This window comes from Rhinoderma darwinii, chromosome 12 (assembly GCF_050947455.1).
Source record: "Rhinoderma darwinii isolate aRhiDar2 chromosome 12, aRhiDar2.hap1, whole genome shotgun sequence".
NCBI classification, from domain to species: domain Eukaryota; kingdom Metazoa; phylum Chordata; class Amphibia; order Anura; family Rhinodermatidae; genus Rhinoderma; species Rhinoderma darwinii.
Genome location: NC_134698.1, coordinates 79,032,355 through 79,055,757, shown reverse-complemented (window position 1 = coordinate 79,055,757; position 23,403 = coordinate 79,032,355). Strand labels below are relative to the sequence as shown.

At 42.8% G+C, this 23,403-nt stretch overlaps 3 protein-coding genes and 2 non-coding genes across 6 annotated transcripts in view; 2 read left to right on the top strand and 3 right to left on the bottom strand.

The window, feature by feature from the left end:
• Positions 1 to 1,876, bottom strand: part of TECPR2 (tectonin beta-propeller repeat containing 2) — a 29,864-nt gene extending 27,988 nt beyond the window's left edge. Inside the window, exon 1 of the mRNA XM_075844255.1 lies at positions 1,696 to 1,876. The gene's annotated coding sequence lies outside the window, so the exon portion shown is untranslated. The remainder of the gene's footprint in view (positions 1 to 1,695) is intronic.
• Positions 1,672 to 8,565, top strand: CINP (cyclin dependent kinase 2 interacting protein). The gene is made up of 5 exons (XM_075844258.1): positions 1,672 to 1,971; positions 4,250 to 4,418; positions 5,066 to 5,180; positions 5,268 to 5,397; positions 6,454 to 8,565. The coding sequence occupies exons 1-5, from the start codon at positions 1,965 to 1,967 to the stop codon at positions 6,654 to 6,656; spliced, it is 624 nt and encodes a 207-aa protein (XP_075700373.1). The 5' UTR covers positions 1,672 to 1,964; the 3' UTR covers positions 6,657 to 8,565.
• ZNF839 (zinc finger protein 839) lies at positions 7,297 to 21,565 on the bottom strand. Of its 2 annotated transcripts, none has more exons than XM_075844256.1 (8): positions 20,279 to 21,565; positions 18,267 to 19,007; positions 17,861 to 18,073; positions 16,883 to 16,975; positions 16,294 to 16,437; positions 15,802 to 15,909; positions 15,610 to 15,718; positions 7,297 to 11,610 (listed from the first exon to the last, which is right to left on the bottom strand). In XM_075844256.1, the coding sequence occupies exons 1-8, from the start codon at positions 21,173 to 21,175 to the stop codon at positions 10,991 to 10,993; spliced, it is 2,925 nt and encodes a 974-aa protein (XP_075700371.1). In that variant the 5' UTR covers positions 21,176 to 21,565; the 3' UTR covers positions 7,297 to 10,990. The 2 variants fall into 2 exon arrangements, with proteins under 2 accessions (XP_075700371.1, XP_075700372.1); XM_075844257.1 differs by having other exon boundaries at positions 20,348 to 21,565.
• On the bottom strand, positions 21,547 to 21,620 carry TRNAI-AAU (transfer RNA isoleucine (anticodon AAU)). Its single transcript has one exon. It is a non-coding gene; the product is annotated as a tRNA-Ile (tRNA).
• Positions 21,621 to 23,186: 1,566 nt separating this feature from the next.
• Positions 23,187 to 23,259, top strand: TRNAK-CUU (transfer RNA lysine (anticodon CUU)). Its single transcript has one exon. It is a non-coding gene; the product is annotated as a tRNA-Lys (tRNA).
• The last annotated feature ends 144 nt before the right edge of the window (positions 23,260 to 23,403 follow it).

The following is a 23,403-nucleotide window of genomic DNA, read 5'->3' as shown; positions in this document are numbered from 1 at the left end:
GTATAATGAGGCTCTATAAAGCCTCCGGGTGCGCCAGTGATACTTTCGCTTCGCTTGGTTGCAACGGTCAACTTCCGGCTTGAGCGGGCGGTTTCACGTGGAGGACGCCGGGTTACTTGACACCACGTGGATACCGGACGTATGTTTCTAATCACAGATTTACATTCATGTCTCCGGATTGGTCGTTGCTCCCGTATTCCCGGCCCCGCACACATTGTAGCATCTTTGATTGAGTGCGAATCAAGCTTTATATACGCTGGTTATTATGTTTATTTATATGGTCGACATTGTATAATTACCACTGGCACGTAAATATATTATTACACTGGATGGTTTTTGTTATGTATTTGTGTACTAGATCTGATTGCACATTTTTAATGATCACTCGTTCTGGTAATGACACAACAACAACATGTGCAGAATAAAGTATCACAATGCTTGAAAAACGTCCCATAGCAGGACGGAAACGTTGCGGCTGCGGTGACTGAATAAACTACATCGGAGTGCTGCGGGATAGATAGATAGATATATATAGATCCTGCGCTTCTGGCTTCCTTGTTTCCTACCTGACGTTGACACGTTGTTTATAATGATGTCGCAATTACGTACAAATTACTCCCACAGAACGTCACTATGGATGAAACATTATTGCACCAGGAAGAAAACTCCAGAACTGAAGGGACTGAAGAAAAATCACTGGTAATGCGGTTATAAATATACATTTTTTAATTAAAGGGGTGCGCTCGGTTGTCTCAATCAGACCCTCAGCGATCAGTAGTGATCTGTTGGGATATCTGGCAGTAAGTGTTCAGTTTCTCTGCAGTGACACCACAGGGGAAATTAAGTATTACACAGTGTCCATTCATATCAATGTGTTGTCTGTGTAATACAGGAAGGGCAGGTCCTCCAGAGACGCTCTATGTAACCGCTCTCCATTCGAAGAGATGAGGGTCCTGAAAAGAGGACCTCCCTCTATTATCTCAGAATTTCCTAATAGAATGTATGGAAATGGGTTCTCTATACTGGACAATCCCAATGGCCACCGACGCAATGATAAGAGTGAACAACCTGACCAGCAACTCCTAACAGGAGGAAATCATCCTCATCATTGCAGATATCTCATCGTGTGGCCCTTTAACAACCAACGTCCCCATTGTGACATTTGAATACATAAAATGTGATGACCTGACGTCCAGACTGACATCACGTGACTGTGGCGGACAAATGCTGCTGTACAGATGAACGGTCACCATAGAGGGCAGCAAGCGGTCGCCACTGTGACATTGTACATTACTTCATCACTAAACAAAGAGCAAGGACTGGCCAAGATCAGCGGCGCCAGGACAGGTCAGTTAGCCAGTAGAATGCGATTCTTAAAATATGGAAAATTCCTTTAAAAAAAATTAATATATATATATATATATATATATACACACACACACACACTTAGATGGAGAGAGACCATACCATACATAGCCACTGCCTCATACTCTCTCTATAGACACATAATGGATGGGTCAGCAACCTGCGGCACTCCAGCTGTTGTAAAACTACAATTCCCAGCACGCCCCGGCAGCCCTTGGTTGGAATAATAAGGGATTTGGCTGCCAGGGCATGCTGGGAGTTGTAGTTGACTGTATACACTCACATAACAGACATACACCAGCACCATGTCTATGTGATGCCCCCTCTCACCTGCTTCAGGTGGCGGCTCTCGGTGTCTCCTCCCGGGGCTCCCCCGCCACCTGTCTCCCCCGCCACCTGTCTCCCCTCACACAGCTCCGCCGCCCCTGACGCAGCTAAAATACAGCCCCCTGCCAGACAACCAAAACACCGAATACAGCCGACCAATCACAGGCCTCTCCATCGCCGTCACGGCACTTCCGCTTCTAAACGGAAATAGGAAGTAAATGTGTCCGTGGAGGGTCACGTGTTCTGTCACGGACTACTGAAATGCCGGCAGGATGGAAAGTGAGTGATTCCAGGTCTCGAGGCATGCTGGGACTTGTAGTAGTACTTCTTTACTTGTAAATAGTTTTTTTTTTAAGACGTGCTTGTTTGTTGTTGTGGTTCTGCTCAATATCCAGTGACTGCGCGTGATCATCTGTAGTTTTTATTTATTTATTTCGATGCGGCTGGGGAGAGTGATTTAAATTGGTGCAAAGGAAAAGGGGGAGCAGTTGCCTATAGCAACCAATCAGGTTAGTGCTTTCATTTTTTCCAGTAAGAAACGAAAGCTGGAATCTGATTGGTTGCTATAGGCAAGTGCTTCATTGAACCAATTTTTAGAAACACACGATTTGTAGAGCTGGTCCCTTGTTTTCACCTATTTGTGTTACTGATGTAGTTCCAACGTATTCCGCGACCCTGTACACAAGTTGTCACTATTCACTCCTATAACGGGAAAAAAACAACGCAATATTCTGTGTGGCAGTTATGTGGAGACCCCTAAATACAGACACCCTAAACTAATAAAGACCCCAGACCAGACCCCTAAACTAATAGACTCCAGACCAGACCCTCTAAACTAATAGAGACCCCAGACCAGACCTCTAAACGAATACAGACCCGTGCTCCTAAACTAATAGACCCCAGACCAGACCCCCTAAACTAATACAGACCCCAGACCAGACCCCCTAAACTAATACTGACCCCAGACCAGTCCCCCTAACTAATACTGACCCCAGACCAGTCCCCCTAACTAATACATACCCCAGACCTGTCCCCCTAAACTAATAGACCCCAGACCTGTCCCCCTAAACTAATGCAGACCCCAGACCCGACCCCCTAAACTAATACAGACCCCAGACCAAACCCCTAAACTAATACAGACACCTGACCCCTAAACTAATACAGACCCCAGACCAGACCCCCAAACTAATATAGACCCCAGACCCAACCCCCTAAACTAATACAGACCCCAGTCCAAACCCCTAAACTAATACAGACACCAGACCCCTAAACTAATACAGACCCCAGACCAGACCCCTAAACTAATACAGACCCCAGACCAGACCCCTAAACTAATATAGACCCCAGACCAGACCCCCTAAACTAATACAGACCCCAGACCAGACACTAAACTAATAGTCACCAGACCCCTAAACTAATATAGACCCCAGACCAGACCCCCAACTAATACAGACCCCAGACCTCTAAACTAATACAGACCCCGGATCAGACCCCTAAACTAATACAAACCTCAGACCAGACCCCTAAACTAAGAGACCCCAGACCAGACACTTAAACTAATATAGACCCCAGACCAGACCCTAAACTAATAGACCCCAGACCAGACCCCTAAACTAATACAGACCCCAGACCAGACACTTAAACTAATATAGACCCCAGACTAGACCTCCTAAACTAATACAGACCCCAGACCTCTAAACTAATACAGACCCCTGACCCCTAAACTAATACAGACCCCAGACCCCCTAAACTAATACAGACCCCGGATCAGACCTCTAAACTAATACAGACCCCAGATCAGACCCCTAAACCAATGCAGACCCCAGACCAGACCCCTAAACTAATAGAGACCCCAGACCAGACACTTAAACTAATATAGACCCCAGACCAGATCCTAAACTAATAGACCCCAGACCAGACCCCTAAACTAATATAGACCCCAGACCAGACCCCCTAAACTAATATAGACCCCAGACCAGACCCTAAACTAATAGACCCCAGACCAGACCTCCTAAACTAATACAGACCCCTGACCCCTAAACTAATACAGACCCCTAAACTAATAGAAACCCCGGATCAGACCTCTAAACTAATACAGACCCCGGACCAGACCTCTAAACTAATACAGACCCCAGATCAGACCCCTAAACCAATGCAGACCCCAGACCAGACCCCTAAACTAATACAGACCCCAGACCAGACCCCTAAACTAATACAGACCCCAGACCAGACCCCTAAACTAATACAGACCCCAGACCAGACCCCTAAACTAATACAGACCCCAGACCAGACCCCTAAACTAATACAGACCCCAGACCAGACCCCTAAACTAATAGAGATCTAGAGTTGTTAGATAGAGATAATATAAAACACCAGCGTTCCTTTAGATTCCGTCACGTGAGTCGCAGTAAGATTGTGGGGTTACCTCTCTGTGACCTTGGGGTCTCCCTTATGAGCACTGCAAACAAAAATAGAGAACTCCTAGGGATGCAGCAATAACGTGACAATATGTGGAGTATTATATGTCATTATTATTATCATGCCTTTTGCTGTGCAGGTAAATCCACCGGCTCTGTTACCCCTAAAAAGTCGGGGTTGACGGGCAGTGCGAGGAAGATCAAAGACAACGCTGCGGATTGGCACAACCTGATGCTGAAGTGGGAGGGCTGCAACGACACCGCGTTCAGTGCGGCCGGCAAGATCGTCAACCTTAAAATACGTGTCCTGTAAGTGTTGTGCGCGCTGCTACAAATGTTATAATATGTGGATTGTCGTGACGGGGGTCCAGCTGATGGAGCCCCCACTTTTCCAGCGAATGGGCCGGTATTATTGACAACCTCCGGTGGAGAGCAGGACTCCCATACACGGTTCCTATATTAAATGATTGATAGTTAGAGAAGGCAGATTACCTGTCATGAGTATGTGGAAAGAAGATAAATGACAGCAGCCATTTTTAGCAGCTGTTTAGTCACAAAGTCACCCAGGCTCCATAGAAATGTGTCTGCCTGTTTACACCACTAGGGGGAAAACATATTGTTCAAGGTGCACTCAGGGTGCGTGTCATCATGAGCAACTCCTTTCAGAAAGGAGCGGATCGCCATGGGTCCGGCTCCAAGCAAATAGCTGGTTTTGCTGGGGGAAGCCACGCATTTCGCCTACAGCAGCCATTGCACGGGAAATGTTGTATCACATGGCGGCCATATCAGCTCTTCTTTCTGGATCATATGGGGGTCCTGAGGGGCGGGGGCTTATGGACAGGCATGGTCTTAATGAGACAACCCCTGTAATATCTATGATACTCGCCAATAGAACTAATGGTGGTGTTCCCCTTTAAAGTACAATTCACAACTTGGACAACTTTTTCCTTTCCCAGATCACATGAGAAGATGTTATTAGATGACGCGGCGTCCGCTCAGGAGAATACAGACGAGGATAAAGAAGAACTGGAAAGATTGTGCTCCGAGCTACTGGACCTGATGGAGAAAATGGTTGGTGACTTCTCGCAAACGCTCTTTCCCTTCGGTTTTGCCCGCTGTGATCGTGATTTGTTGTTTGCTTTTTGTCATCCCACAAAGGAACAAATCCAGCTGAAAATGGAGAAGTTGACATCGACGTTCAAAGGCGTGTGCGATCTGGAAGCTTATCAGCGCAGTGGCGAAAATTCCAGACCGATACACTTCCATACGTGGCCTACAACGCTATTCTGTGAGTCATTATTTTTATTGAGGATTCATATCATTACAGCTCAGTCCCCCTCCCCCTTTGAACACTTTTTTCCCCCCCCCCAAGGAAGCATTCAATTAAGGTTTTTTTTCCAGCCCTCTTAGGCCTCATGCACACGAGCGTGTTTTTTGCGGCCGCAATTCACGCACAAATCTGCGGGTGAATTGCGGTCCCATTCATTTCGATAGGCCCATGCACACGACCTCCACGGTTTGTGCATTGCCAGGTAGCCTGGCTCACAGAATTGAATGTAAACGGCCCGTAATTTGCGGGTGACATTCCGCAGCCATCCGAGCCGCAAATCACGGGCTGTGCACACCACTACGGTCGTGTGCATGAGCCCTTACTCATATCTCTAGGATATGCCATCACTTACAGGTCTCAGACATCCGTGACCCCCACCGATACTCACAATGGAGAAGCTGCTGCGCTGGCAAAGCGTGGTCGTGCCTTTAAAATATTACGGAGGCGCTCCCAAGTGGACGGCACTGTGTTGTAGGTCCCTGGGTGGCCGGGAGCGTTGGTGTGGAGGGAACTACAACACAGCGCTGTCCGCGTGGGTAGTGCCGCCATGCAGGGAATGAACTGAAGGGACCTTGGTGATTGGCAGGAGTGCCAGCAATCAGACCCTCACTGCTGATAATGTTATGGCATATTCCCTGCCGCCGTGTCACATACTGACACACAATATATCCAACGTCGGTCTGCTTATTCATTTCAATACATTTTCCTCATACAAATTTGCAAATCCTCTGCTTCCCTTCAGACACACCACTTTATTATTAAGGTCAATAGGAGCTGCAGTAGTCTATACGTAGTGAGCTCCCCCTAGTGGTGACTGCAGGCAAGCAGAACTTTTTTCTTTAGCTCTATGGCTGTGAGCTGCACCGCCAGCCTGCAGCCAGCTCTCGTAGGCAGTCTATGAGTTGGTCTTCAGCGTAACGAGAAGCGCCGATCACAGCCAAAGGTTTTCTGCACCTTTCAGACCGCACCGATCAATACTTCTAAAACAACTTTTACTGGCTTGTTATTTTGCAGACGAAACCTCCTTAAAGATGTCAGAAATGTATAAAAAAGAAATCTTCCTCAAAAAGACGATTGTTGGAGAAGTAGCGCACACCTCAGACCAGGACTTGTTAATGGTCTATCTGTCCTGCTGGTTATATCAGCCCTACATCGATGCCGGTATTAAAGTGTTATTGGAGAGCATGCTGCTGGAGACTGGGCACCGGACCCTTTAAGCCGCAATGGTGGTGGTGAACTTTTTGCATCACATTTTACCCCACTAAAGTCACCAGGTAAAAAACTTTAAGGGTGTGTAAACTTTTGCAACATTTTTTTTTGTTGTTGTTGTTGTCATTCATATATAAAAACGTTGCAAATAGTCTTCGTAAAACATCTACCGTTTTTTTGTGTACAGCTCCTTTGCAGACCTGTGTGTCTCCATGGTTGCAGGCTATAGACTAATTCTGTGGAGTACGATTCTAGTCTGTGGGTGATCAAGAAGAGACTACTGCAGGCTCAGGCTACAGAGGATTTGTTTTGTAGTCTGTAACCATGAAGACACATAGGTCTGCATAGGAGCTGTATACGCAAAATTGCTTCATTCTAGAAGCGTGAAAATAATGGTTGCAGAAGTATACACACCCTATAAATTCCATAAATGCCAACCTCACACCTAGCAAAATCGATTCACCTAATCTATCATAATTGCCGGCGAAGCACCAACGCCAGATCGGAAGAAAACGTCCTCACCTCAAGTCCCTACCGTATGGAGTACAGAATGCATGGTCCAGACTGCGCGGTTAACCCTTAAATGACTTGTTTGAGACCGGGATCACGTACTGTATAATAATATCACGCGGTATATAGGACACAGGCTTCATTAAGGAAAAGCTTTTATTATGCAGCAAATGGAAGTTACATTTTGTTAACCTACAAATATCACAAGCTGGCACCTTCTTCCTTACAGTGACGTGTGTAATATTTCTACAAAGGCTATAGAAGCCATTTCTTTAATAAAATGTATGTATTTTGTGATGCTAAGCAATATACATTTAAAAAAAATATTTTTGTTTCAGCACTGCAGCTTCTATGTATCCACTGTACATAGAAGCTGCAGAACGACGCCGTAAGGCTATGTTCACACGGGCTATTTTCAGCTGTAAACGTCACGAAAAAAGGCTGAAAAATCGGAAGCAGAACGCCTACAATCATCTGCTCATTGATTTCAATGGTAAATACGGCGTTTTTTTTACAACTCATTTTCAAAAACAGCACGTAAAAACACCCCGTAAAAAGAAGTGCATGTCACTTCTTGAGCCGTTTATCATTGACTCTATGGAAAAACAGCTCCAAGAACGGCCGTAAAAAACGCGAGTTGCTTAAAAAACGGCTGAAAATCAGAAGCGGTTTTCCCTTGAATACAGCTCCGTGTTTTCAGCCGTTTTTTGTTAAGCGTGTGAACAAAGCCCAATGACCGTGGCTCCTGACGCTTCAGCTAACCCGAATACCAATCAAATCTGAATTGAGCAAGAGATTTTCAGGATCAGGGTTAGATGTCAGACCAACTCACTGATGGATTCGGCCTAGTGTCGTTCTGCAGCTTCCATGTACGGTGGAAAACAGAAGCTGCGGCGCTGAAATTTAAAAATATATATACTAGAAAAGCGCTTAGTATCAGAAAATCTACAATTTACAATATTTCTGTTGAAAGCTACATAAAATGCTGATTTACTTCGCAAAAACAGGTAAATTATTGGAAGGCGGCAGCAATGGGAAGAGATAGGCGCCGGATTATCAGCCTTTCTGGATTAACCAGTTATATTATTCTTTGCTTTAATTACTCTTGTACAGATTAAAAAGTGTCCCTTTTTTTCCTACATCCCCTATTAGGGTGGATAAGTCCCCCCTCCCCGCTATTAGACAGGACAGAGATGCGCTTTAAATAATGGCTTTCACTCGGGTGGGGGCGCACTGGAGTCGTTCCCTAAAAAAATTCATCATGGAGCGGGGAGGGCCAGGATAAGGGTACATTCACATGCGGCAGATTTGTTGCAGAAGCTTCTATTCCATTTTTTTTCTGCCCATGTGCATGAATTCCTGTTCAGATGAATGAACGTCGCAGAACATTCTGCAACAAATCTGCCCTGGGGGGGGGGGGGGGGGGGGGAGGAGGAGGAGAGCCGCTCAACTACAATAACATCCAAAGCAAATATTCTTCTGATTGTTATTCGGAATTAGTCTGCAGGAAACCGGCACTCAGCAGAGAATTGTATGACCCAACAACAGCTTTAGGTGTGTAACAGTCACAATGCACTGCCCTGGAGAACAGGAGACCAGCGGAATTCAGAATGCAGCCTTAGATGTGACTAGAGTATAACATTTGTGACTCCAGATATTTCCAAAATAAAAAACCGACAATACAGAAGTCAGATTTGAACGTTCAATATTTTAAAGTGGAGTCCCCGTTTAATAAACTTATTACCCAATTTGTCAGTGAAGGAAGGAAGAAGCCAAAGAAACGCAGTGTCCTGTGCTACAAAAAGACTCCCCATCTCACTACAAAGTATCACTCCCATCATCCCGGACCTCAGGAGCTCACAATCTAGTCTCTTTATCGCACACACAATATATCACGTCACCTTTGTCCCCAGGCGCTGACAATTGCGTTTTGCTACTTTCATGCGATTCGATCTCTCACTTTGAGCTGCACCCCGATAAAAGTGAATGGGGAACATTTGCACGGCCGCCATTCACTACGGACATAAGACATGTGACAATGGATTCCTATGGAGGAGCCCAAAAGACGAAACTTGGCAACCCCATATTATCAATAGCGACACCCGTTCCCTGCCAAGGCACCCGCATGATAATCCTGCTGATTGTCTAATGCAACATAACACGTTATTTCCCGGTCCTGCTGATGGTCATTTTTTATTATATATTTTAGCAAAAACTTTTTGACCAACTATCCCTTGGTCTTAAAAGCAGCAGGAGGAGGAGGAGGAGGAGGTTACAGAAACTATAAAGTGCAGAAATCCGTCACAATTGCAGATCGCTTCTACACGTGGCACTAAATATGGAGGATTCGGCTTGTGGCCCTTATGGCAGATGCATGATGATCCTAAGCGGCCCATATACTAATAGTCCTCCCGACTTCCCCCATACCCCCCTCCTGAACTGTCACCATAGCAGCCGCAGTAACTGCCCTTTAAGATTCCCACCTGCAAATAAACGCCTATGTGCGATATTGCTCCACGGTTCAGAAGGGTTTTAATTTAGGCCTTTGCCCAAGAAGGATCCTAAAAAAAAAAAAGTATAGGAAAATAAAAAAAGATCTTATTTGGGTCGGGCACTTTTTTATTTGCCCTCGGTGCAATAGTCGGATGTGTAGGGTCAGCCGAGGTTTATCTAATGTCCGGCTTTACTATTTGGATATAATCTGGTCATACAAATGTTATCATCAGGTTTTATAAACAAAGTTGTACAACTTTCACATTTTTTGCATTTCAGTTTGGCACAATTTCAAGATCACTGCTTACTGTCAGTGAATAGGGGCATTTTTATTAATACTACTGTATAGACCTAATACTTTTCACAGCTGCAAGTTTGGTATAAATGCATCAATCCTTTGTGAGCAAAGTCTAAGGCCCTGTTCACACGGAGATTTGATGCGTTTTTTGCCGCGGAAAAAAAACCAGATGAAATTGTATCCCATTCATTTTAAATGGGAGGTGGAGGCGTTTTTTCCCACGAGAGGAAGAAAACGCTCGTGGGAAAGAGAAGTGTTATGCCCTATCTTAAGGCGTTTTCCGCCTCAAAAAGCCCAATGAAATCAGTGGCAGACTGAACAAAACGGGCCACGCGTTTTTTTGGCAAAAAACACTCACGATTTTTTTATTTTCCTGTTGAAGAAACCACTTAAAAAAAAAACGGAGCTGATTTTTACAGCCATTTTCCGCCTGCAAAAAACTCCATGTGAACAGGCCCTTAAAAAAAATCCCTCCAGGTTGAAACATTTTACCTGCACTGATACATTGTAGCAAACCATCAAAGACCGCCAACAGAGGATTATCTGGACTGGATTTAACTAATCAACACTGAACCGTGAGAAATATTCGGTCTGGATGGGTTTTCAGCCTATGGATGTAAACTAGAATGTTCCCAGTCACTGACAGCAAGCCAAGATTGTGAAAATGGTGCAGAATTTAAATGCAAAGTATATTAGAAAGTTGCAGAACTTTTCATTATACAATTACCAAGCTCAGGATTGACAGAGTATCCGGTAGACCCCGCTGTGGTCTCATTAATGACCGTCTCGTCCGATCCGTTCACTGAACTGATGCAGTCATAGGACAATAGTGCAAATCCTACTTTTCAGAAAATCGTCGCTTAGTAAAGAAAAAAAAAGAAAGAAAAACTCAAACAAACGCTTAAACAAATAAGTTATAAAATTTCAAATTTAGAAGAATATATATAGGAATTATCCTACATTTATTTAAAAAAAAAAAAAAAAAAATCCACGCATACAAAGCAGAAAAGTATCAGTCGCCTCAGTGTGAGATGAATGGATTTACTTCATTTCCACAAGTGGCACCACCGTGTCCAGCGGCACGTCGGCAGGAGACGCCGTACTGTCATATATTACCACCGCTTCGCCCGTCGAGGTTTCCTCCGAACTGTGAACGAAGACCAGGTCATGTCCGTGGTGGAAGCCAAAAGCGTGTGTGCACTGGTCACCGGCAACGGCGTCTGGAGGGATTAAGGGGTCTACTCCTTGGAAGCTTTCACTGCATGTCTCTCCAGCCATGGTGGTGGGAGGAGCATCAGAAGGAAGGGCGGAGTCAGCGAGAGAAGCCGCTGCACAGGGAAGCTGCTCAGTAGCGCTGTCTGGTGAAACCTCCGCGTCTGTCCCCTCTTGTATTACTGCAATCTGAATTGTATCACTTGAATTTTCCTCTGGATGTTCACAGATCTGCGTGGAGTCACCGGAGGCTGCAGAACCTGCGCTGCGTCCGACCTCACATGAGAGAGACTCCGGATCAGGACTTGTGTGTAGCTGAACCGCCGCCGCCTCTTCTTCCATTACATTCGGGTGTGAGGTTTCAATGACTTGTTCAGTACAATTATTAATTGTAACATCGGAGCTGGTGTCATTACCACAAGATAACTGATCACCCGTGGACATACGACCTGTGCAAAATAAAGAACGGTTAAATTCTACATTCAGACAGAAACGCAAACCTAGCGGCTTTAGTTATTAAACCTATAAAGTCTGTAATTTACTATAATACTGCCCCTATATACAAGAATATAACTACTATAATACTGCGCCTATATACAAGAATATAACTACTATAATACTGCTCCTATATACAAGAATATAACTACTATAATACTGCTCCTATATACAAGAATATAACTACTATAATACTGCCCCCTATATACAAGAATATAACTACTATACTACTGCGCCTATATACAAGAATATACTATACTACTGCGCCTATATACAAGAATATAACTACTATAATACTGCTCCCTATATACAAGAATATAACTACTATACTACTGCGCCTATATACAAGAATATAACTACTATACTACTGCTCCTATATACAAGAATATAACTACTATACTACTGCGCCTATATACAAGAATATAACTACTATAATACTGCTCCCTATATACAAGAATATATCTACTATAATACTGCCCCTATATACAAGAATATAACTACTATAATACTGCTCCCTATATACAAGAATATAACTACTATAATACTGCTCCCTATATACAAGAATATATCTACTATAATACTGCCTCCTATATACAAGAATATATCTACTATAATACTGCCCCCTATATACAAGAATATATCTACTATAATACTGCCCCCTATATACAAGAATATATCTACTATAATACTGCCCCCTATATACAAGAATATAACTACTATACTACTGCGCCTATATACAAGAATATAACTACTATAATACTGCTCCCTATATACAAGAATATAACTACTATACTACTGCGCCTATATACAAGAATATAACTACTATACTACTGCTCCTATATACAAGAATATAACTACTATACTACTGCGCCTATATACAAGAATATAACTACTATAATACTGCTCCCTATATACAAGAATATATCTACTATAATACTGCCCCTATATACAAGAATATAACTACTATAATACTGCTCCCTATATACAAGAATATAACTACTATAATACTGCTCCATATATACAAGAATATATCTACTATAATACTGCCCCTATATACAAGAATATAACTACTATAATACTGCCCCTATATACAAGAATATAACTACTATAATACTGCCTCCTATATACAAGAATATAACTACTATAATACTGCCCCTATATACAAGAATATAACTACTATAATACTGCCCCTATATACAAGAATATAACTACTATAATACTACCCCCTATATACAAGAATATAACTACTATAATACTGCTCCTATATACAAGAATATAACTACTATAATATTGCCCCCATATACAAGAATATATCTACTATAATACTGCTCCATATATACAAGAATATAACTACTATAATACTGCCCCTATATACAAGAATATAACTACTATAATACTGCTCCCTATATACTAGAATATAACTACTATAATACTACCCCCATATACAAGAATATAACTACTATAATACTGCTCCTATATACAAGAATATAACTACTATAATACTGCCCCCATATACAAGAATATAACTACTATAATACTGCTCCTATATACAAGAATATAACTACTATAATACTGCTCCTATATACAAGAATATAACTACTATAATACTGCCCCTATATACAAGAATATAACTACTATAATACTGCTCCTATATACAAGAATATAACTACTATAATACTGCCCCTATATACAAGAATATAACTACTATAATACTGCCCCTATATACAAGAATATAACTACTATAATACTGCTCCTATATACAAGAATATAACTACTATAATACGGCCTCCTATATACAAGAATATAACTACTATAATACTGCTCCTATATACAAGAATATAACTACTATAATACTGCTCCTATATACAAGAATATAACTACTATAATATTGCCCCCATATACAAGAATATATCTACTATAATACTGCCCCTATATACAAGAATATAACTACTATAATACTGCCCCTATATACAAGAATATAACTACTATAATACTGCTCCTATATACAAGAATATAACTACTATAATACTGCCCCTATATACAAGAATATAACTACTATAATACTGCTCCTATATACAAGAATATAACTACTATAATACTGCTCCTATATACAAGAATATAACTACTATAATACTGCCCCCTATATACAAGACTAACTACTATAATACTGCTCCTATATACAAGAATATAACTACTATAATACTCCATCTATATACAAGAATATAACTACTAGAATACTGCTCCTATATACAAGAATATAACTACTATAATACTGCCCCTATATACAAGAATATAACTACTATAATACTGCCCCCTATATACAAGAATATAACTACTATAATACTGCCCCTATATACAAGAATATAACTACTATAATACTTCCCCTATATACAAGAATATAACTACTATAATACTGCTCCTATATACAAGAATATAACTACTATAATACTGCCCCCATATACAAGAATATAACTACTATAATACTGCCCCCATATACAAGAATATAACTACTATAATACTGCCGCCTATATACAAGAATATAACTACTATAATACTGCCCCTATATACAAGAATATAACTACTATAATACTGCCCCTACATACAAGAATATAACTACTAGAATACTGCTCATATGTACAAGAATATAACTACTATAATACTGCCCCTATATACAAGAATATAACTACTATAATACTGCTCCTATATACAAGAATATAACTACTATAATACTGCCCCCTATATACAAGAATATAACTACTATAATACTGCCCCTATATACAAGAATATCACTACTATAATACTGCTCCTATATGCAAGAATATAACTACTATAATACTGCCCCTATATACAAGAATATAACTACTATAATACTGCCCCTATATACAAGAATATAACTACTATAATACTGCCCCATATACAAGAATATAACTACTATAATACTGCCCCCTATATACAAGAATATAACTACTATAATACTGCTCCTATATACAAGAATATAACTACTATAATACTGCCCCCTATATACAAGAATATAACTACTATAATACTGCCCCCTATATACAAGAATATAACTACTATAATACTGCTCCTATATACAAGAATATAACTACTATAATACTGCCCCATATACAAGAATATAACTACTATAATACTGTCCCCTATATACAAGAATATAACTACTATAATACTCTCCTATATACAAGAATATAACTACTATAACACTGCCCCCTATATACAAGAATATAACTACTATAATACTGCCCCTATATACAAGAATATAACTACTATAATACTGCCCCTATATACAAGAATATAACTACTATAATACTGCTCCTATATACAAGAATATAACTACTATAATACTGCTCCTATATACAAGAATATAACTACTATAATACTGCCCCTATATACAAGAATATAACTACTATAATACTGCCTCCTATATACAAGAATATAACTACTATAATACTGCCCCTATATACAAGAATATAACTACAATAATACTGCCCCTATATACAAGAATATAACTACTATAATACTGCCCCCTATATACAAGAATATAACTACTATAATACTGCCCGCTATATACAAGAATATAACTACTATAATACTGCCCCTATATACAAGAATATAACTACTATAATACTGCCCCTATATACAAGAATATAACTACTATAATACTGTCTCCTATATACAAGAATATAACTACTATAATACTGCCCCTATATACAAGAATATAACTACTATAATACTGCTCCTATATACAAGAATATAACTACTATAATACTGCCCCTATATACAAGAATATAACTACTATAATACTGCCTCCTATATACAAGAATATAACTACTATAATACTGTCCCCTATATACAAGAATATAACTACTATAATACTGCCCCCTATGTACCAGCAGATGATACAACAATTCATACAACTTTTTCTGCCAACCTACCTGCCCTCTGTTCTGCTTCGTGGCTGCCTGGAGCGTTTTCTGTGGTCACACATTTTGGATCATCCAGTCTTAGGCGTTTAGATGGGGGCATCAGCTCTTCTACTGAACACTATTACATTGGACATTAAACTGGTCAGTAACCGAAAATCATAACAAGAACAATTAACTATTAGGGACGCCGCAAGCTCTTACTTCATTCTCTTCCTCTGACTGTAATTTCTGCTCCTCGGTCGCAGGAGATGTAGTAGGAGGAGAGGCTTTTACAATCATCTCTTCAGAAACGCCCAGTGATGCTGCCACCTAGAGGACACAAAACACACTGCACAAATTTGCAAAGTGATTCCCATACATACATTAGTTTGTACGAAACCTCCGATCTAAGCAAAAATACCAAGCAGTAATAAAAAAAAGTAGGACTCCTGCACTACCTCCTCCCAAAAGTTTGCCACCCATTTGGAGATTTCAGGTTGCCCTACAGTAGATCTTGGGTAAAGATTGCAAAACAGCTCGGTGGTCTGTATAGGAAAACCCACTGTGCGGGTTGGGGGAGTTACTGCGGGGAATATGTGAAATTTTGGGTAAAAGCTGAAAGAGTTCCACCTTATGCTGGAGACAGGCATGAGACGTAAACCAGTCAGGACATAGAACAGTCCTTGTAAAGTGGAGGCTTATCCCATAACTCACCTTACAATCCGCTACTTCAAGGGTCTTTCCTGCAGCTCCATTACTGAAATATTCTTGAGCCAAGATTCGGAGCATGGAGTGCAGCTTCTCCAGCTCTTTATACAGATGCGGAAACAAAGGATCGTCGGGGTTTTCTTGTTTGACCTTTACAACACATAATCCACAGATGAGAAATATCACCAGATCACCATCCAAGTAACTGATCCCATAACGTGTGGGGAATTAGAGGGTTAAGCGAAAATGTCACAAAGAGATTAGTTATACATACATAAGGGGTTAATATAAAGAATTACCGAAAGAACCGTACAATGGACTAACGGGACATCATTAATATAGGAAAAGGGTTCTTTACAGTAAGAGGAGTGCCCGACCACAGGTAGAACTGATGGCAAAAAGGTCAAGACTATTATCTCATGACTGATGGTAGAGTTATAATTAACAAGGAGGGGGGGAAGGGTGATGTTATTTTGTTCAACTGCCCTTGTAGGGTCAGGACGTTTTTCCCCTTTACATCATGGGACATACAATATTCTTCTCCAGAAAAGAAAAAAGCTGCAGTTTAATATTACGCCAAATATAGTGAACCTACCTTTAAAAGTAAGAAGTCATAGACTGAAAGACGTTCGGAAAGACATGGTGCAACGTGATCCTTCAAATCTGCAACTTCACATTTCTGAATAAGCTGCAAAAAAAAATAAAAATGAAGCTGAAAATACCAGGATGTTTACACCAAACAGAACGAAGCCTGCAGAATAGTGAGTGCAGCTCTGGAGTATAATACAGGATGTAACTCAGGATCAGTACAGGATAAGTAATGTAATGTATGTACACAGTGACTCCACCAGCAGAATAGTGAGTGCAGCTCTGGAGTATAATACAGGATGTAACTCAGGATCAGTACAGGATAAGTAATGTAATGTATGTACACAGTGACTCCACCAGCAGAATAGTGAGTGCAGCTCTGGAGTATAACATAGGATGTAACTCAGGATCAGTACAGGATAAGTAATGTAATGTATGTACACAGTGACTCCACCAGCAGAATAGTGAGTGCAGCTCTGGAGTATAATACAGAATATAACTCAGGATCAGTACAGGATAAGTAATGTATGTACACAGTGACTCCACCAGCAGAATAGTGAGTGCAGCTCTGGAGTATAATACAGGATGTAACTCAGGATCAGTACAGGATAAGTAATGTAATGTATGTACACAGTGACTCCACCAGCAGAATAGTGAGTGCAGCTCTGGAGTATAATACAGGATATAACTCAGGATCAGTACAGGATAAGTAATGTAATGTATGTACACAGTGACTCCACCAGCAGAATAGTGAGTGCAGCTCTGGAGTATAATACAGGATGTAACTCAGGATCAGTACAGGATAAGTAATGTAATGTATGTATACAGTGACTCCACCAGCAGAATAGTGAGTGCAGCTCTGGAGTATAATACAGGATAAGTAATATACGTGCAGTGGCTCCACCTTTTCGGGGACAGGCAGTCTGTAGGGAGCTCAGTACATGTTTTATTTGTGAAAGAGCCTGGATATACACTATTTACATACTTCTTTTGCTGTCAGTGCATTCTGTTCAGAGGAAGCAATTGCCAGTATTTTCCGGGGTCGTCCGAATCTCCTGCCCGTCATCTGCTGCTGACCACGACACGCGGCTGTTACTGGTACAAACTCAAGACCATCTCTAACCATGGTTGGCAGACTGGGTTGGGAAGGGTTCAGGGGGTCCTCTAACAGCCTCTTCCTGGGTCTCGGGGTAGGTTTCTGAAACACAAAAAAATAACGTATTAGTATTAAGAAGTAGGACGACCCGATTCTGGGGCGTTCGCCGCTCATTGTCCGGGGTCCCAACAGTCAGACCCTCACCGACCAAACATGTCAAAAGTGACAGCAGAAAATTTAGCCATATTGATGGTCACCTTGGTATAACCTTCTCAGGGCAGGTCGCCATCCTTACCTTTGGTTCACTGGGTAACGAGTGCCCCCCAGCACCCGCTTCTCCATGTTTCTTGGCATCACAAACAGACGGAGGCTCCATCTGCCCGTGAGTCGGGTACAGTCGGTAGTGGCGGGATAAGCCTCCTTTGCCCATATAGGACTTTTCACATGTCTGACACTGGAACAGCGTGTTTTTCACGGTTTGCGGCCGCAGGTCACATGGTGGGTTCTCTTTTGCGCCCTTTTCGTCCTCATCCGTACTCAGCTCCGAGAAGTCTCCTGAATCTGAAGTACTGCCTTGGATCAAGTCGCCCACTTTAAGAAACTTGTAGTCTTTTGCTTTGTGTTTGGGAGGGCGAGATATGCGTCCGGAGCGGGTCTTAATCTTTACGGGCTTTTTACGTTTTTGGCCCTTTTTTTGTGCGTGGTCAGCCGTACATGATGCATGAGCGCCGTTCTGTGGGTGAGCGACGCAGGATCGGTGTTCCTCCAGGGGTTCCCCGGCGTTCTTGTTGACGTCTTGAGTCCTGGGCTTTGCCGCGGAGAGCTGAGCCTGCCGAACCAGAATTTGGATGGGAGACGAAGCGTTGACCACCAGCGGCTGACCGGATTCGCTCAGAGACTTGATCTGCACGACCTGAGCGCCGAGAAGACTGGGACCGGTGGATTTCATATGGACTGCGCTTAGGTTCAGCACCCCTGGATCTGCGCTCTTCTTGGTCTGGGGGACGGGTGCTTGAACGTGGATGGATTTTACCTGCTGCAAAACATTTATAAGAGAAACTGCAAGTCATCAATCCGTATAATGTCAGTGACAAAATATATATATGACAGCTATGCTCATATAATACTTCTCATAGCTGACTATTTGTTACAATGTATCAGTGCAGGTAAAATGTATCAATCAGGAGTCCAGCGGAATGCCTACACTGGATACAATTGTAGCAAACCACCTTCTGTTAGAAGTATTAGGCCTTGTTCACACAGAGGAAAATTCAATGGCCTTTTATCACCGGAATTTGCGTGAATTCCACATATAAAAGGCCTTTCGCGTGGAATCGGCTGTGGAACCCGTGTCAGGACGTGATATGTTTCTGAAATACTAGGCGGCGTTTTTCACAAACATGTCACTTCTGGACGCTTGTTTCCATGGCGTATTCCACGTGAAAAACAGCGTCGATTCGTCACATGCAGATTAGCCCTATCGAACGTGGCGTGCAGAACCGCGCCAGTTTTTACCGCTGGAGAAATCCGAGGGTCAGCTTTTGATTTCTTCCGTGAAATCTCGGCCATATCCACATCGAGTTTTTACACACGACAAAACCGGTGTGTGAACGTGGCCTTACAGGGTTTAAAACCACTGCATGTGACTGAGAATGTTTTTTTTCATTGACAGCAAGTAGAGATCTTGAAAACTGCAAGGAAATTAAAAGCAAAGTATACTAGAAATGACAAAACGGCTACTCGGACTCACTAAAAGATCACGCTGCAGCGAATTTCACCCTATTAACCTCTGTAGCGGTCTATACCGGCGGAAGACGCCGGTGCTGCATACAATTGGCGCTCAGCCACCAGCTTATATCTTACATCAGTGGCCCCTGACCTGTGGCTCTCCAGCTGTTACAAAACTACAACCCACAACATGGGGCCGAATGCTGAAGGTTGGAGAAATCTGTATATAAAACATTTAGGTGCCCCCTAAAAACAAAACTTCACCCAAAAAATGTGAAAAAAAATATTCAGTTTTGATTGGTAACCCTCTTACACACCACTAAAGTTGTACTGACTGGTGATCCCCAATTACAACGACTGGTGGAGTAGATGGGCCGACCTGACAGGCAGAGTTTCTGAGGGTGACTACCCAGTTCCTGCCACGTCCGGATGCTCTGAGGAAGATGTACCCTGCCAGTCTTCACACGGGACGCCACCAAGGGGAACAACCCAAAGACTCCAACCAGAAATGACATTGTAAAGTTCCGGGGGGAGTTCCCCTTTAAATCTTACATTGATACATTGTATCCTAGGAGTTACCTTATGGTTGAGGATTCTGCTGACCGTGTCCCCATCACTTAGGGCCACATGTTGATCTCCTGTCCTCACCTGCTGGGCCCCATCTTTCAGGTTAGGGCCCGTAGAGTTAGCTGGCAATGGTTGGCTTTGCATGACGTCATGTGTTGCCATCTCTGGAGCCCGGGCGGGCACGAGGCTGGCCTCGGGTGTTGCGGTCTCAGCCCGGGCGGGCACGAGGCTGGCCTCGGGTGTTGCGGTCTCAGCCCGGGCGGCCTCCTTCGTGAGGTTTAATGCGGTCATCATGTCCGGGTAGGCAGCCTCCTCATCCAGATCAGAAACGACATCCATGCCGGAGTGGACAGCCTCCTCCTCCAGCACCGGGCATCCATTTAATAACCTCATCCCATACTGGACAGCCTCCACCATCTGCCCTCCGCTGACCAGGCTCACCCCAGGGTGGGTGGTCTCTTGTATTTGGGCTCCAGGTACCAGCATGACCCCGGGGTGAGCATCCTCCACCCCCTGGCCTCTGGTTACTAGGTTCACCGCGGACTGGACCTCCATTACATGGCCGCCAGTTTTGACAGTCTCTTCAAGTCTCACCCCGTGGTGGGCAGCCTCTGCCATGTGCCCTCCAGTCACCAGCCTCACCCCAGACTGGACCTCCTCCAGGCTCCCCCCGGGCACCAGGCTGCCGTCAGCCTGAACGTAGAAAACGGTGTCAGTCTGCGAGATGCTCTGCAGAATCTCCGGGGTCAGCTCCTGCACCGATCTGAGCAGCTCGCCGCCTCCCCCCTGCATCACCACCACCTGGCTGGGGTCACCGTCCTCCCCGACCACCACCTGTACGTACTCCCCCATCGGCTCCACTGCGCTCGCTACCGCCGCCATGTTGCCGGGGCAGCCCAGCGCCGCCATCTTGTTGGAGGTTTTGTCGACGTACCGGTCACCGTTAGCCAAATTCTTCCGAACGGTTTTGTCGCCGTGTCCCGGTCGCACGCTGCTGCTCCAGTTGAGGAAGGAGTCACGTTTTTAGTGACAGGACCTCCCCCCGACCGCGGAAGGTCAGGATTAGGGGGCGGTGTGAGGAGGGAGCAGTACGGGAGCCGTTGGGAGACAATTCTCACAGCGCATTTTCTATTTACCGAGTTATGTAAGGGTTTGATGAGAGACGTGACGAGTTTACGGTGACGCTAAAGTGTTCAAATGAACACTGGGGGAAAGAAAACAGTGATAATTAAATGAAAAACAAACAAAAGTGTAAAATAAAATAAAAAAAAATAAATTGCTGGCCAGTACGGGGATCGAACCCGCGACCTTGGCGTTATTAGCACCACGCTCTAACCAACTGAGCTAACCGGCCAGATATTGTGCACGAAGACGAAAATGTATTATTAGAAGACAAAGAAAACACATTTAAAGATACAGTGTAATTCAATTTTGAAAAAAGCTTACAAGTCAGACGTTTTGATTGGTGGAAGTCCGAGCACTTAGACCCGTGGGGGTCACAGTGCTCAGACCCCCACTAATCAAAGCTTCTGATGTCACTATGACATGTCAAACCTTTAGTTACCCTTTAACCCCTTCGGGATACCACCAATTTTGGCCTTGAGGACAGAACAATTTTTTTATATTTGACTCTTTGCATCCCGACGATCATAAGTTTTTTATTTTTTGTACGACGTAGTTGTAGGGGACTTTGTTTTTTGTGGAACGAGTTGTACTTTATGGGACTTGTTTTTTAAAAAGTTTATTTATTGTAAAAAATTTGTATTTCTGTGTATTTTTTTTACTATTTTTTTTATTTAACATTATTTTATTTATTTTTTTTAATTGATTTAACTTTTTTTTTTTTTGAAATCCCATAGAGGGATTTTTCATTTTTATTTTTTTAACTGTAATGAACTGGCATATCTATATACTGATTGTATACAGGCAGTAGTTAGGAAATATAATCAGACAGTCCTGGGGTCCTTCAATGGACCATGGGCGGTCTGGCCATGCACGTTATGGGCTTTGATCACGTCACAGGGCTTTTCTGTGATGCGATCAAAGGGCAGTCCCCCCTCCTCTTATTTACTTTCAATCCCGCGATCAGCTTTGATCGCTGCCTTTAAGGGGTTAACGGCAGAGAGAAGAGGTTTCTGATCGCGCGCGGACACGGCTGTAACACAGGACGTGCATGCTTGTCCTAATGTGCAAAGTACCCGCCGCTCAGGACGAGTATTCTCGTCCTGTGTTTGCAAGTGGTTAATCAATAAACTATATCCACCCCAAAATGGTGGCATTAAAAAATACAATTTGTCCCCCCAAAAAATAAGCCCTCACTTGTACCGTGACATCACTGTGTGTATTATCCCTGTACTGTGACATCACTGTGTGTATAATCCCTGTACTGTGACATCACTGTGTGTATTATCCCTGTACTGTGACATCACTGTGTGTATTATCCCTGTACTGTGACATCACTGTGTGTGTTATCCCTGTACTGTGACATCACTGTGTTTATTATCCTTGTAATATGACATTGCTGTGTGCATTATCCCTGTACTGTGACATTACTGTGTGTATTATCACTTGTGTGTATTATCCCTGTACTGTGACATCACTGTGTGCATTATCCCTGTACTGTGACTTCACTGTGTGTATATGTAGGGGGTGCGGTTATTGCGCTGTGACTGGCGCTATTATGGGGGCACTCTGGCTGGCACTATTATTTAGTCCCATTGCTGCCACGGTCATGTGACACCACGGGTATTACTGTGTTATAAGACACTGTGGTTGGCAAATGTGGGTCATAGATTGCTGGCTGCTGCTTTAAAAACATCTCAAATTTCTTCACAATCAGTGTGGAAAATCAAATATTGGGCCTGTACACACAGGACTTTCTGCACTACTAAAACGTGATTGGTCTCCAGTTTTTCCAGTTGCCCGGCTAGCTCAGTCGGTAGAGCATGAGACTCTTAATCTCAGGGTCGTGGGTTCGAGCCCCACGTTGGGCGGAACGTCTTTTTTTTTTTCTAAATGATTTTTTCCATACATGTATTTATTATATCAGCCCAGAAGAAGAATAAAATGGAAAATAAACTTTATTTGTATTTTTTATCCCTCACAACTAACAACGTCGTACCGAACAGAGGGGGAAC

Bases quoted from the DNA above. Each gene is read 5' to 3' on its own strand.
- ZNF839 (XM_075844256.1), bottom strand. From the start codon at position 21,175: ATGGCGGCGCTGGGCTGCCCCGGCAACATGGCGGCGGTAGCGAGCGCA. The intron at 18,074-18,266 runs GTAAGGATGGCG...TTTGTGTTTCAG, and splicing joins CGTTACCCAGTGAACCAAAG to AAACCTACCCCGAGACCCAG. The intron at 16,976-17,860 runs GTATGTAAATAG...TTTTTTTTGCAG, and splicing joins ATGCACTGACAGCAAAAGAA to CTTATTCAGAAATGTGAAGT.
- CINP (XM_075844258.1), top strand. The intron at 4,419-5,065 runs GTAAGTGTTGTG...TTCCTTTCCCAG, and splicing joins AACCTTAAAATACGTGTCCT to ATCACATGAGAAGATGTTAT. The intron at 5,181-5,267 runs GTTGGTGACTTC...CATCCCACAAAG, and splicing joins TGGACCTGATGGAGAAAATG to GAACAAATCCAGCTGAAAAT.